This window comes from Prunus avium, chromosome 1 (assembly GCF_965620075.1).
Source record: "Prunus avium chromosome 1, drPruAviu1.hap1.1, whole genome shotgun sequence".
In the NCBI taxonomy this organism is placed as follows: domain Eukaryota; kingdom Viridiplantae; phylum Streptophyta; class Magnoliopsida; order Rosales; family Rosaceae; genus Prunus; species Prunus avium.
This window is the reverse complement of record NC_142284.1, coordinates 52,511,683-52,527,270: the sequence shown is the minus strand read 5'-3', so window position 1 is coordinate 52,527,270 and position 15,588 is coordinate 52,511,683. Positions and strand designations below refer to the sequence as shown.

Sequence of the window (15,588 nt, the reverse complement as noted above, 5' to 3'; positions counted from 1 at the left end):
GCAAAAGTAAAGCAGATCATGGCAGAGAAAATAAGAGCAGAGGATCCGAATCCCGAAAAGAAATCTTGCCTCCATTAAAGCACCCCCATCCCCCTAATAACATACCTGTAAAAACTAAAAGTTACAATTCTCAAAAAGAACATCTGTAATACAATTAGGTGGTTCCTCAAATAGGCTGCACATTGCTACGACCAACATTTACAATATCTTATGTCGTGTTTGCTTATCAATTCATGCTTTTCACATGGATATTAAAATAATTCTAATTTATAACTTCCCCAACATGCGAAATCAAAAATTATATGAATTTCATATTAAAATTCGTAATTAAATACACTTGAAATCATAAGTGAGATCAACTAAAAAAGAGTAGTTCATCCAATTCTCAATGCCTCTATGTGAATGAGAAATGTCAATTTTATTTTACTTTTTTTTTGGCTGAGTGGGATTAATTAATCTCTGTTCTACGAAAAAAATTATTGAGTGGGGAAGAGAAAATAAAGCTGACCAAAAGTGGGTGATCACGTGGAAGTCTCCTTTTCCATTTTAAGGCCTAGTTTGGGATTGTTGTCACTTTTAAAAAAAAGTTGCTTCTGCTGTGCTTTGAAAATAATTAGCTGTAAAGTAAAGCAGCTCCATGTTTGGTAAACAATATTTTTAAAGTGCTGTTAGTACAAAAAGCAGTGTAAAAAACGTTTGGTTAATTTTTATATAAAATTGTTGTAACTATGAATAATGACTAAAATAGACATGATGTTAAAAGTGTTATGTACTAATTATGTGGTGGTAGTTGTAGTGATCGAGTGGAGGTGGTGGTGGTAGGGATGGCGGTTGTGGAGGTGGTGGTGGTGGCAGTGGCAGCATGGTTGTGGTGGTGGTGTTGGTTGTGGAGGTGGTGGTGGTGGTGGAGGTGGTGGAGGAGGTGGTGGATGAGGTGGTGGTGGCGGAGGATGAGGAGGAGGAGGATGTGGTGGTGGTGATGTTGGTTGTGGATTTGGAGGTTTTGGAGGAGGTGGTGGTGGTGGTGGTGGATGTGGAGGTGGAGGTGAAGGAGGAGGTGGTGGTGGAGGAGGTGGTGGTGGTGGAGGAGGTGGTGGTTGTGGTGGTGGTGGTGGAGGATGAGGAGGAGGAGGATATGGTGGTGGCGGTGGTTGTGGAGGTAGTAAATGTGGTGGTGCAAGTGGTTGAGTTGGATGTGGAAGTGGAGGTGGTGTCATTTTTTAAAATGAATGATGGTATTTTGGGAATTAAAAAAATCCATTAAATGTTCATCTCTGCTTCTTTTGAAAGCAGCTTTGAAAAGCAACCCAGGGTCTGCTTTTAAAAGCTGCTGTCAAAAGGCCATTGCTTTGAAAATAATCAGGATATTTTCTTTTTACCAAACACCTTAAACTGCTTAACTTTAAAGTGAAGCAGGTTTTTGGCGAAAAAAAACAATCCCAAACGGGGCCTAAATCCGAAACCATTGACTAGCTTTTTCCTTTTCATAAAAGCTGGGTCTTGCTGGTATCTCTTATATTAACCGTCCGATTTATCCTATAAATATCCGACGATTAAAATGAAGACGTAGAGTTGACTATGACTTTCTTTAAAGATTATGCACATAATTGTAGAGGCAAAAGACTACAAACTATGCATCAATTTTATTTTTTTGGTTAAGAAATATTAAGAATATATTCTTGAATTATGATGCAATGTAATGGATAATGGTGGAAAATAATTAAAAATAAACATAAATTTACATTTTTGTAATATTTATGATCGTCATCTCATAGTTTTTAGAGCATCCACAATGGGCTCCATAAACTACATATTTAGACAAATTTTAGAGAGAAATTTGAAAAATATAACTCAAACCATGCTCTCTATCCACTGCCTAAAATAAGTTGTGCAATTTTTACCTACTCTCGTAATTGTGCTCGCTCCATTTTAGAACTCAAGGAATGTATTGGAAGAACCGAATAATTTTTGTCACAAGTTAACTTACTTTAATCACATCCTTAAGTTAATTCAACTTTTAACTAAAAAAATCCCTTCAATCTCAATACGAATCGATGTTTGACTTTGCGCCGGACCACCTCTAAAAAAGAATTATTACATTGTGCCCATGTTTGATATGCATAGGATTTGATTCTCCGCTAGAAAAATTTGTATGGATAAAGAAATAAATTCGTATCTTCAAAATTTGATGCTCTCCCCGCGGTCGAAGAGATAGAGCACCCAATAGCTAATAGTGCCATAATTTTATTCTCCTCATAATTTAAAAATGTTTTAAAAGTCAAATAAAAGGGTTTGAAAATAATAATAATATCACAACAAAGGTTGGAGTGCTTAAAAGGATCCAACTAGCAATGCATATAATTTTATTATTAGTCAAGACATCCCCATCCCTAGTTGTTTCTTCTCTCTTATATTTTTTAATTATATATTTTTTAATATTTGTTATTATTATTATTATTATTATTATTTTGTAAGCTTCTAGTTGACACCACATTGGACATTTATTTATTAATTAAAGTTTGATTGTCGTGCAACTTTTGAAATATTATTATTCTTTTCTTAGCATCTCGGTGGGCGTTGAATTTTCTTGATCGGCATAATTAAATTTTGCATCAAATCTTACCCCACTTGTGAAAGTCGGGCTTCAATATCAAAAGCACGCAATATGCTTTATTCTAGGCATATTAAACAAAACGGCCCCGTCCTCTACCGTTTTAGCCATGAGGTGCGACCGGAGCTGGGCTTTATGGGCCTAAATGGTCCTAGAACGGGCTACTTATAATATGTGAAATTTAAACTCCACAAAAATTCTATAGTGATGACTTTATTTATGTCCATTAGGTGAGACCCTATCTTTTTTTTTTGGTGAAAACCAAGGTATTCCCCGCGCGATTGCGGGGACTAACCCTCGAGGTACTGTCGGGCCCAAAGCGGGGACCTCTCCCAACAAAGTCTGCTCTATTCGCAAGCGCCTGAGATCGAACCCAGGACCTCTTGTTTAAAGGATCCAAGCCCCTTCCACTTGGACCAACTCCTGTTGGTGACCCTATCTCTTAATCATTGAATCAAATTAATTAGTCTAATTCAACGGTTAAGAGATAAAACCTCAACTAAGAGCCATATATAAGGCCCTCACTATAGAATGACTCTAAACTTCAAGGAGCAATAGAGTTGGGCCTTGTTAGCACCAAGTTCTAAACAATTCACATTTTAAATGTTTCTTCTAAAGTATATCCATGCAAAAAAGTTAGATGGGATAGGATTAGCTATTTGATTATCATCATGGTTATTTTAGTATTATCAAAACACACTATATTCGTCTCCTTAGTTAGTTTATTGTATATCCTTGCCCAATGACGGATCAACAAAAATTTCTCTACGAGGGGGAGATAAAAGAAGCTATAGAACAAATATTTTGGCCCACCCTGTCCAACCCCACTCTAAAACAAGGAGCCTACCCCCTCTAACTCCTTAATAGATCGACCTATGTATGCATCTAAATACCTAACTTACCGTTGAAAGACTATTCGATAATGCTTGACTTCCCCAAAGTAGTCTATAAACATTAATGGAAAAGTCAAATTATTTATCTCAACTTATGTAAGGCGTAATAGGTAAAGGGATTTTGGTGCAGTGAAAAAGGACCTTGACTTACAGACCAGTTATTCTAGGTTCGACTCCCTTGACACCTTAAGAGTATGTGTGAGAAAAGCCTCCTCCCATTTTCTGACTTTGACAAAAAAAAAAAACACCGTGTCATAGAAAACATGAGTTTAGCCAAATTAGTTAGAGCGATTGTGCTCCCCACTATGCACCAGAGTTCGAATTTTCCTCATTGTACTTTATATTAGATTATAGTAGAATATACTTGTTTTGAAAAAAAAAAAAAACCGTCATATCAGAACATTGTGAATTTAAAAAAAAAAAAAAAACATAATTGGGTTTTATAATATATTTCTCGGTTAGATGGACAATCCATTTCACCGAAGGCCCAAGGCGTATTGGGTTCAATAGCAAACGGAAAACAGTTGCTCCAAGTCCAACCAACCCCAATCACCAAAACAGCGACGTTTCAATTCCCTTCCCTTCCAAATCGACATCTCACGCTACCTACAGGCAAATGAGGTTAGCACAGCAAAAACGAAGGTTGCGTTAGATCCAAGGGGACAAGGAAGGGACCAACGCATGCACGCAGTGACTCCGAGAGAGAGACCCAGAGGGCGCCATAGAAGCTTTCATTAGAGCCCAAGCAATTGGCACCAAAACCATCCTATTAACCACGGCGGCCCAATACATGGAGCTGGTGCGAAATTCAGGTACGCTTTCTTCGTTTGAATTTTCGAACGAATCGATTTCGTTTTCGTGTTCTGTGATTCCTGCCCGTTTTCGTTGCTCTGTTTTCGTCTAATTAGGTTTGTTTTTGGGGCTTGTTAGTGAGTGAATTAGGTTCTTGATCTTCCGAATCGGATTTAATTTTGATATCCTGTTTGGTTGCCGGGAAAGGAAATTGAATGAAAATGTACCAAATGTATTGGGCTCAGTGCCGGCATGTTTCTCATTTTCTGAAATCAGCATCAAATTCGAGTTTCAGTTTTGATTTTTCTGTACCGAACGTGTATTTATTCTATGTAATGGTGATTGTGTTTAATGGTTTATAGGCAGGATTCAATGGTGATTGAGACGTGGCCGTGGTGATCTGCGCGGATACACAGTGGGGAGCAAGAACGGAGTGGATCGGATGGACAAGAACAAGAGCCGTACCGATCTGCTCGCTGCCGGACGAAAAAAGGTACACATAGCTCTTGGTTATAAGAGAGCATTAGGGTTTTTGACGCATCCCATGTATTACATGCCCTAATCTGCCACCCCTATTAAATTCTAACTTGTCTGTGTTGTATCCTTTTTCTATGTTACTTTAGATATGTTTAAAGAAATTTTTTTGTATAGTGCCTATGGGTATTTTCTATCTTTTTCTTTTTTGTTTTCTTTAGTGTCACATGAACAAACCAGAGAGTGGAAATGAGCTATCGGATTTTAATATATAGTCTTGTATATTTGTCATCAGCTTCAACAATATCGTCAGAAGAAAGATAGTAAAGGCAGTGGAAGCCATGGAAAATCCTCAAAGAAGTCTGGTAAATCGGATCAGAATGAAGCTGATGCTGATGCAGTCTCTAGTGCCGCTAAATCTACAGCATTGCCTCAGGCCCCTGAAGGAGAAACTGAGTCTCCTATAGATGCTAATCTGAATATCATCAACTCATCAGGGTCACATTCTGGGGAGAAATCTGCAGCTTCTGAAATTAATGTTGCTGCTGCTGGTCCCTCGGTGGTGCCCATTACACATGAGACAAGTGTAGTTGAAACTCCGATCGACCAAAATGCTGAGTCACCATCACAGGAGGTGGGGGTCACTAAGCATGATGTTGAATTTTCTGTCAGGAATGAGGGGGAGAATGCTGGGACCGCTGATGCTGAGGTGGCAAGGGTTATTTCTTCGGACACGTCACATGTTGTGGATTCTGGAGGGCAAGCCAAAGATGCCAATATGTCTATACCAGTTGATGTGTCAGCGCAACCCGCTTCAGTTGATGTTGCTGCGGGGATGTGTGTTACTGTTGACACAGAGAGTCTGAGTAGAGAAGAGGAGTCATTGCCTTCACAGGAGAATATTAATACAGTGTTGATGCAGCAGAGGGAAGATCAGGTAACCGATGTAGGTTGTACTCTTCTCCTTTTTTTGTTTAACTTTCTTTGTATATTCTCTATTCTATTGGGATTCTCCTGGAAGTTAACTGGGCAGATTAGGAAAACTGATGGGTTTGATGTATAATTAGAATCTCATTTGTTGCTGGGTAGGGGCAATGCAGGAAGCTGATGGTTTGGATGCAAAGAAATCTAATCATAGACATGAAGCAGAATTGGAGCTTAAAGGAGATAACATGCTTTCTTCATCTGAGCTTGATAGAAGCATTGAAAGTTTCTCTGGTGAAGCACCCTCTGTAGATGAGCAAATTGGTAAGTTGGATGAAGCATCTAATGGAATTTTAGTATTTGCTTCAGATACAAAGCAATCTGATCCTAGTCGTGAAGCAGAAGTGAAGCTTGAAGGAGATAACATGCTTTCTTCATCTGAGCTTGATAGAAGCCTTGAAAGTTTCTCTGGTAAAGCACCCTCTGTAGATGAGCAAACTGGTAAGGTGGATGAAGCATCTGATGGAATGTTAGTATTTGCTTCAGATACAAAGCAATCTGATCCTAGTCATGAAGGAGATGAAATTCTTTCTCTGTCTGAGATTGATAGAACTGCTGAAGCTCTCACCAACCTAGCTTCCTCTGTAGATGGGCAAACTGGTAAGGCAGATGAAGCATCTGGGCCAGCTGGTGCAACCATGTCTGATGGACTCACAGTATCTGCTTCTGCTTTACCTGAGGCAGATGGATCTTTACTTGTTAGTGCTGTTGTGCCAACCGAGCAGAAAAGAGAAGATGTTCCAGGTTCTTATTTTGAAGAAAAGTCAGAGGTGCAATTTGGATCTGGTTCTGAGCAAGGTGGGGAAGAACATAGGGACGTTGCTGAGGATTTTCATCAGAAACATCCGTTGGATGGCTGTGAAAGGCCTCCACAAATCAATGTGGTGAGTCCAGATAAAGGATGGACTGTGTCTCCTGTTGCAGATGTCAGCTCAATCAGTCTCTCACAGCTCACAGAAGTAATTAGGAGGCTTAATGAAGAAGAGTTTCGGATTCTTCTTAAGACAATCGAATCAGTTTCTAACTCATTTCCAGGGATTACCAATTTTATTGGGCCAGAATATGGATTTCCAGAATCATTTGAGCGACTTAAAGAAGAATTGATTCTCACAAATTTCACAAAAGATATCTTTCACTTGCAGCTTGCACAGCAGTCTGAGATGCAAGTGGAGTTTGATTGCCAGCGTAATCAGTTGCTTGATGAAACATCTCTTCTTCGTGCTTCACTCAATGAAGTTCGTGAGAAGAACCAATACCTTGCTGAAGAGCTTGCAGAGTGCAGATGTGAACTCCAGCCTGTTGCTAGTGGAAGGGAGGAGCTCCAAAACCAATTTCAAACTGCGAAGGCAGACACTGAAGAATTTTCTGCTAGAGCAATTGAATTGCATAGCAGCCTGGAAAGGTCATGGCAGGATTTGTCAAGACTGTCAGAAGAGTTGGCTGACTGCAAGTCTTTGGTGGCAGCTTTACAGGTGGAAAATGAGAAATTAAATGGGACTATTGCTTCAATGGATGAAGATAGAAAGAAACTTGTTGAGCAAAATGATCTTCATCTACACGAGAAGGAGAAGCTTTCAGCAGACTTAGTTGATGGCAAAAGTTTTGTGGCAGCTCTACAGGGTCAAATATCCAACTTGAGTGGGAGTCTGGGTTCAGTAACAGAGGAGAGAAAGAAACTTGAGGAGGAGAAGGAACATCTTTCCTCTGAGAATGAGAAACTTGCAATAGAATTGGCTGACAGTAAGAATTTAGTATTGGCTTTGCAGGTAGAAAATGGAAATTTGAATGCGAGTCTTGGTTTAGTTACAGTGGAGAGAAAGAAGCTCGAGGAAGAGAAGGAGCATTCTGCTCATGAGATTGAGAGACTTTCTTCTGAACTTCTTGTTCTTCAAGAGCGGTTATCTGCAGAACATGGAGAACATATGAGGGTTGTGATTGACTTAAAAGAAACTTCAACACGCCTTGACCAACTCACCGAAGAAAATATTTTTCTTACTAGCAGTCTGGACATACTTAAAGCCAAGATGAGAGAGGTTGATGAGGATGGAATCAAAATACCAGCTCAAGCTGGGGAAGCTGAGAATCAAGTTGAACTCTCAGAAGTGCAGAGCAGGGGTCATGAGATTGCAACTGAAAGTGAAAATTTTCATCAAGTTCCAGGAAAGGAAGATAGTGAAGTTTCCTTTATTATGGTGGAAAAACCCTTTTCTGATGGCTGTGTAGGAAGCTCACCATTTCTGAATCTTGGGCGTGAAATCTTTGATGATTCCTTTGGGTTTGTAGCACTAAAGGGACGCTTGGAGGAGGCAAATAAAATGTTGAATAAACTTGTACCGGAAATTGAAGGCATCTGCTCTCATTCAGAATCCTTGAACAGGTCAGATGATAAAGTTTCCACACCTCCAGTGTCAAAACTGATTCAAGCCTTCGAGTCAAAGGCGCATCTTGAAGAACTTGATGTCGAGGAACGAGGTCTAACTAACAATCAATCACCTGCAGATTCAATTGCATCAGTAAGAGAGCAAACTGGAAACTTGAGAGCATTATTTGAGCAGTTGCATCTGGATGCTGCAAATGCCAGTGTGCTGCTCAAGGAGGAACGAGAGGGTAGGAAAACTGCTAATGCCACATTTGGGGAGCTGAAGGATCAGTATGAAGCCTTGGAGGAACATAGCAAGAAGCTGGAAGCCACCAACATTGAGCTTGGTGTCCTATATGAAGCTTTAGAACAACATAGGGGCCGCATTGAAACAAGGAATAGCGAGCTTGTGGTTCTCTGTGAGTCCTTACAACTACAAGTTACTAATCTCGAAGCAGAAAACGTGGAAGTTGGTAGAAAGCTACATGGGTATGAATCAAGAATTAGTCAATTGCAGAGTCGATTGCATGATTTACATACAAGTTCAAATGACCTGGTATCTCAGATCTCTGATCAGTTAGAAAATTTTCACAAGGAAGCAGCAGAGAGGGTTTTGATACTTGAGCAGCATTGGAATTCCACTATTGCTCCGGTTGTTGAAGCAATTGGGAAACTTGATGAATCTCTTGGGAGTTCCACAACTACACCAGTCTCTCATGATTGTCTGGATACAATTAGTCATTTCGTTTCTTCTGTATATGATGCTGTCAGTGTTATTGAAGATCTAAAGGGGAAACTTCAAAGTTCTCAAATGGACCGTGAGGCTATTTGTACTTTATACAAAGAAGTGAATGAGAAATGTGATGATCTGCATGGAAAGAATGAATTGGCTAGTGATACTCTGTGCAAGTTGTATGACAGCCTTCAAAAACTTCTTAGAGTTTTGCATGGGTCTATAGATGAAAGTGAGATGAACCCGGAAAATGAGAAGCTTCCTGATCATCTGGATTACAGTAATTTTGTAACCATCATAGAGCAGCTGGAGAATTTTCTGAGTGAGAGGCTGCAACTCCAATCTGTTAACAAGAAGATAAACTCAGAGTTGTTGGATAGAACAGAAGAATTTGAGGAGCTAAAACAGAGATGCCTCGATGCAAATTCTATTCAGAAGTTAATAAAAGATGTTGAAGGTGTGCTAAAAGTGGAACATGCTGAGGTTCACGTAGATAAAATGCCTGCTTCACGCTTAGAATCATTGGTGTCGTGTCTTGTTCGGAAGTACGAGGAGGCTGATGTGCAGGTAGGCTTATCTCAAGAAGGTTTTCAATCTAAGGCGATGGAATTGACTTCAATGCAGGAAGAAATACAGCATTTAAATGCTTTGTGTTCCCAGCGTGAAAGTGAAACCATTGTTGTCAAGGAAAGTTTACGTCATGTGGAGGATGCCCTTCTTGTTGCTCGTTCTGAGTTACAGGAGAAACTAAATGAACTTGAACAATCGGAGCAACGGGTGTCTTCCCTAAGAGAGAAGCTTAGCATTGCTGTCTCTAAGGGGAAAGGCTTGATTGTGCAGCGAGATGGTCTCAAACAGTCCCTTACGGAGAAATCTAGTGAGCTGGAAAGATTCTTGCAGGAGCTGCAATTGAAAGACTCCATGCTTGTTGAGGTTGAAACAAAACTCAAGGCATATTCAGAGGCAGGTGAGCGTGTGGAAGCTCTGGAATCTGAGCTTTCATACATTCGCAATTCGGCTACTGCATTAAGGGAATCATTCCTTCTCAAAGACTCTGTCCTTCAGAGAATAGAAGAGATTTTGGAAGACCTTGATCTGCCAGAGAATTTTCATTCGAGGGATATTATTGAAAAGATTGATTGGCTGGCTAGGTCAGCTACTGGTAACACTTTTCCTCTGACAGATTCAGATCAGAAGAGTTCTGCTGGTGGAGGTTCATACTCTGATGCTGGTTTTGTTGTTATGGATTCCTGGAAAGATGATGTACAGCCAAGCTCAGATTCTAGTGATGATATCAAAAGAAAATATGATGAACTTCAAAATAAGTTCTATGGGTTGGCTGAACAGAATGAAATGTTGGAACAATCTTTAATGGAGAGGAACAACTTAGTCCAGAGGTGGGAGGAACTTCTGGACAGGTTTGATATGCCATCGCATCTGCGGTCCATGGAGCCCGAGGATAGGATTGAGTGGTTAAGAAAAGCACTTTTGGAGGCAGAGGGTGATAATATGTCTCTCCAGCAGAAGGTTGTTAACCTTGAAAACATTTGTGTATCACTAACTGCTGATTTGGAAGACTCAAAAAGGAGAATATCTGACCTTGAGGAAGAACTTCAAACACTTATCGATGAGAGAAATAATCTTTCTCAAAGATTGGAGGTTCTGATCAATGATCATGATAAAATTTCAGCAAAGGCAGCTGAGCTTGAGCTTGAGAATGAAAAACTGCAGGAGGAAGTTACGGATTTGCAGGAGAATGTAGCCAAGATGTGTGGGAATGAGGAGCAAATTTTCAGCATAGAAGGTGACATAAGAAGATTGCAGGGTCTTGTTACTGATGCTTTGCAGGTTCCTGGAATAAAGTTAGAGTATTCTGGTGAAAGCAGCATTGAGTGCTTTGAAGGGTTACTGAATAAGCTATTAGAGAATTATGCAACTCTTTCCTCAGAAAAACCAGTGTTTGGGAGTGCAGCTGATGGTACCCATACAGAAATTGCCGAAGCAACGGTTGATCAAGCAAGAAGCGTAATTACACCTGATACTGCTGAATCAGATATTGCTGTTTTGAAGAAAGAGTTGGAGGAGGTTCAGCGTGAAATTTTGGCTGTGAAGGAGGAGAGAGATGGATATCTGGAGAAGCAAGGGTCTTTGGCTTGTGAGGTAGAAGCACTCGATAAAAAAGTGAGTGAGTTGCAAGGGCTGCTTAATCAGGAGGAACAGAAATCAGCTTCTGTTAGAGATAAGTTAAACATTGCAGTTAGAAAAGGAAAGCAATTGGTGCAACAGCGTGACAGTCTGAAACAAAATCTTGATGAGATCAATTCTGAGGTGGAATGCTTGAGATCTGAGATCAAGATAGGGGAAGGTAAACTTGCAGAGTATGAAGAGAAGTTCAAGGATTTGTCTGCTTATCCAGGGAGGGTAGAAGCCCTAGATTCTGAGATTTTGTTCTTGCGGAATTGTTTGAAAGAAAGTGAGCACAATTTGCAGGAGCAAGGAAATACTTTGAGCTTGATCTTAAATGTTTTAGGCAACATCGATGTTGGAGATGATGCTAATTCTGGTGATCCTGTTTTGAAGTTGGAACATATTTGGAAAGTGTGCTGTGATTTGCGTGCAGATATGTCTTCTTCGGAACAGGAGGCTAGGAAATCAAAAAGAGCAGCAGAGCTACTCCTTGCAGAACTGAATGAGGTTCAAGAGAGAAATGATGGTCTCCAGGAAGAGCTAGCAAAATCTGCGAGTGAACTTGCTACACTCTCCAAGGAAAGGGATCTCACAGAGGCCGCCAAGCTTGATGCTCTTTCTCGTCTTGAAAAGTTATCTACAGCTCATTCTGAATTTGCGGGATTAAAGTCTGGAGTAGATCAACTCAGGAAGGGGTTCCAAGATGTTAGTAATTTACTGGCTGGTGTTTTTCACCAGGACATGGAATTTTTGCACAACCTAGAGTCTGGTATTGACTCCTGCCTCAAATCAAGCAGTGCTGCTGATGTGGTTGATGTACCCCTTTTTACTACAACGGGTGGATTTATAACGAGCAAATCAGATAAGGTACTTTACTATGCATGCGCTCAAACGTTGGTTCCATTGTATTTTACAACTTTCTTTTTATTATTCTTGTTTCTCTATGTGGATTGTTAAAGGCAATTTCCTACTTATTCTAGGTTCTTTGTTTCAATTCTGTTGCATCTTCCCCCTGCCCAAAAATACTAATAAAATTCATCTAAAAGTTAGACAAGTGCGATGATTTTGTTAAACAGTATGGTGTTGTTCACTGCAGTAAGCTTGTTAGAAATGAAGCTTCTTTAGTGTCAAATGATTATAAAAGAATTCATTTTATGTATATGTATTTCACACTCTTGGATATCAAGTGATGTGACAGATGATATAGCATTATCTTTTGTTGAAAGTAACTAGGACTCATATTACAGTAAGTGGGACCAAGAATGAAGAAATGAATACGTTCACATCACTTGGTATCCAAAATTTGGTATAGTAATACTCTTATCATTTGCATACTGTTATTATCATTATCACTAATGACTATTATGTATATCATGATTGCTGTTTACCTCTTTTTTCTGTTATATTTTGTATGGCAATTATATAGTCTTTAAATTTCATCTGAAGCTTTCTTCTCTCGCATCAGCTTCAGTTAGACTATTAATTTTTAATTTTTATTTTTTATATATACATAGCATTTTCTATATCTTCTAATTTCAGTTTCCCTGTTCAGGAGAACTTTACTTTGATGAATTCTTGGTCAGACTCCAACATGCATGGCCGTTCAGATGACAATTTTATTGTTGGAATCTTTAGTTATGTAAGGCATTATCTGCAAGAACTCATGGTGGAGGTTGGTGCGCTTAAAGAAAAATTAGATGAACACTCAATTTCATTACATGAAAAAACCAATAATGTATCAAAATTAATTGCAATTGTTCATGGAGAATTAACTTCCAAAAATGAGTCAGTTGAATCCTTGAAGAGAGACTTGTTGCATATGGAAAGAGTTGAAAAGGAAAAAGACAAGGAGCTTCTTCTCTTGCGTAGAAATATTGGCTTACTTTTTGAAGCATGCACTAGTTCAGTTATGGAAATGGGTAGAAGAAAAACTGAATTGGTCGGAAATGGTTGGGCTGCTGGAGATCAAGGGATGAGATTGAAATCAGCAGAATTTCCCGTCGATGGACTTTCTTTTGGTGGAGAGGAGCAGTTTCACTCTGAGGAATGTGTCAGGACTATGACGGACGGGCTATTGTCGACTGTGAATGATTTTGGTACTCTGACAGCGGAAATTGTGGAAGGTAACCAAAAGGAATTGAAGATTACCATTTCCAAGTTGCAGAAAGAACTTCAGGAGAAGGACATTCAAAGGGAAAGGATCTGCATGGAGCTTGTAAGTCAAATCAAGGGGGCTGAAGCGGCTGCGACAAGTTATTCAATGGATCTTCAATCCTCAAAAATGTTGGTGCATGATTTGGAAAAACAGGTGGAAGTGATGAAGGGTGAACGTAACCTGTTGGAGCAGAGAGTGAAAGAGCTAGAAGATGGTCGTGCGACTTCTACCGATTTGCAAGAGAGGGTCAGATCACTGACTGATGTGATTGCTGCCAAAGACCAAGGTCAGTTCTCATTGACATTTGATCCACACCATCAAATATATAATTTGAATGTTTATCTTTTGAAGGAAGTTTAAAATGGTTATTTAAATAATCAATAATTATAAAATTGCTTGTGATTGCAGAGATTGAGGACCTAATGCAAGCACTTGATGATGAGGAGGTGCAAATGCAAGGTCTCACTTTCAAGATTAAGGAATTGGAAAGTGTTGTGGAACAAAAGAACTTAGATCTTGAGAACCTTGAAGCTTCTCGTGGGAAGGTTATGAAAAAGCTTTCTGTCACTGTGAGAAAGTTTGATGAGCTACATCATCTATCTGCAAACCTCCTTGCCGAGGTGGAAAAGCTCCAATCACAATTGCAAGATCGGGATGCTGAGATATCTTTCTTAAGGCAAGAGGTCACTAGGTGCACCAATGATGTTCTTGTTGCATCTCAAACCAACAACAAGAGAAATTCAGATGAGATCCATGAGTTATTAACATGGTTTGATATGAATGTTGCTCGGGTTGTTGTGCACAATGCATATCTTATGGATAAGAACAATGATCATGACTCTGAACATAAGGAAATATTTAAGAAAAAGATTGATTGTATTATATCAGAATTGGAGGATCTACAGGCTGTAGCTCAAAGCAAGGATACGCTATTGCAAGTTGAGAGGAGTAAGGTACAAGAATTAACACGGAAGGGAGAAAGTCTTGAGAAGTCTTTACATGAGAAAGAATCGCGACTAAATTTGCTTGAAGGTGTTGGAGATTCTGGCAGAGGAACTAGTATGACCTCTGAAATTATCGAGGTTGAACCTGCGGTGAGATGTTTATATGTTTATTTGTATATTAACTTGCATTTCTAGGCCTTTGTCAGAGTATTGGAATGTCATTAATGACTTTAATTTGTGGATTTTTTTAATAGATAAACAACTGGGTGGCATCTGGGACCTCCATTGCACCTCAAGTCCGCAGTTTGCGCAAAGGCAATAGTGACCAAGTTGCAATTGCCATAGATATGGATTCTGAGAAGACTAGTAGGTTGGACGATGAAGAGGATGATAAAGGTAAAATCCTATACTGATATAGTTTCTGTCATCTTTTACTGTTCTTTTCCTCTAATTCCAAGTCAGACAAGTCAAGGCATTTCTTACTCGTGTTTGACTTTTCTTTGTTTCTTTTGCTGTAGTTCATGGTTTCAAGTCACTCACTACATCAAGAATTGTTCCAAGATTTACAAGACCTGTGACTGACATGGTCGATGGCCTTTGGTACACATCGAATTCCATATTATTATTATTTTTGTAATATTTCAATTTGAAACTTTCCTAGATTTTGTGAATAAACTAAATCATCTTGTACACAATCTCCAGGGTTTCTTGTGAGCGGACTCTAATGCGGCAACCTGCTTTACGGCTTGGCATTATACTCTATTGGTTTATACTGCATGCGCTTGTTGCTACTTTTGCAATTTGAAAAGCCAAATGGTCAGAGATCCTCTTGTCAGGTGTTGTTTGGTCGCAAATCTGTTTTATTGATTTTATTGAACATCTGATCTTGCTCTACTGATATGTCTGGAAATTCTGCTTGAAAGTCAAATCTTATGCTTTGCGTTTGCTTGTGTTGCAGGTTCGCATTTGGTTGGGATGCAAGATGGGCTCCTAGTCCCAACTATGATTATGCTTTTGTTGGGGTATTAAGTTGGAAGCTTAATCTGCAATTTTTTTCTCCTTCCTAGATGTGGTTAGATTGATTTATTATTTTGCTCAACCAAGCAATTCAGATTCCCATTTTTTATTGTAATGAATCTCGGAAGCTTGGTTGCATCTAATAAGAAAAAGGAAATTCCATCATAGGGATCATAGGTCAAAATTTGTTTACCTCAATACCCAACCAAAGGTTGTACACATGATAGCTGTTATTATTATAGGTTCTCTTATTAAAATTAGAGGGAATTTAGCTGTAACAAAAGCTCCAAAGTAGTGCTTTTATGGTATTATGTAATGTAAATTCCAGGGATATATGTGAAGGCTTTGACTCGGTTTTCTGCAAGCAGATTTTGTACCTGTATACTTGGTTCTTTTTGGTCATCAATTAGTATCTACTTTTTTCAAATTGGTTCGAATT

The 15,588-nt window shown here is 39.3% G+C and overlaps 1 protein-coding gene across 6 annotated transcripts; it reads left to right on the top strand.

Moving 5' to 3' along the window:
- Positions 1-4,093: 4,093 nt before the first annotated feature.
- On the top strand, positions 4,094-15,516 carry LOC110774526 (nucleoporin). Of its 6 annotated transcripts, XM_021979070.2 has the most exons (11): positions 4,094-4,316; positions 4,659-4,789; positions 5,066-5,720; positions 5,860-6,018; positions 6,097-11,900; positions 12,586-13,474; positions 13,597-14,282; positions 14,387-14,528; positions 14,651-14,732; positions 14,835-14,968; positions 15,091-15,516. In XM_021979070.2, the coding sequence occupies exons 2-10, from the start codon at positions 4,739-4,741 to the stop codon at positions 14,935-14,937; spliced, it is 8,571 nt and encodes a 2,856-aa protein (XP_021834762.1). In that variant the 5' UTR covers positions 4,094-4,316; positions 4,659-4,738; the 3' UTR covers positions 14,938-14,968; positions 15,091-15,516. The 6 variants fall into 6 exon arrangements, with proteins under 6 accessions (XP_021834762.1, XP_021834761.1, XP_088103652.1 ...); XM_021979069.2 differs by having other exon boundaries at positions 5,066-5,707; positions 5,871-11,900; XM_088247526.1 differs by having other exon boundaries at positions 5,066-5,716; positions 5,871-11,900.
- The last annotated feature ends 72 nt before the right edge of the window (positions 15,517-15,588 follow it).

Excerpts from the sequence above, each read along its gene's own strand:
- LOC110774526 (XM_021979068.2), top strand. The coding sequence starts at position 4,739 with ATGGACAAGAACAAGAGCCGTACCGATCTGCTCGCTGCCGGACGAAAA. Across the intron at positions 11,901-12,585 it reads TAACGAGCAAATCAGATAAG|GAGAACTTTACTTTGATGAA; the intron begins GTACTTTACTAT and ends TTCCCTGTTCAG. Across the intron at positions 14,529-14,650 it reads CGATGAAGAGGATGATAAAG|TTCATGGTTTCAAGTCACTC; the intron begins GTAAAATCCTAT and ends CTTTTGCTGTAG.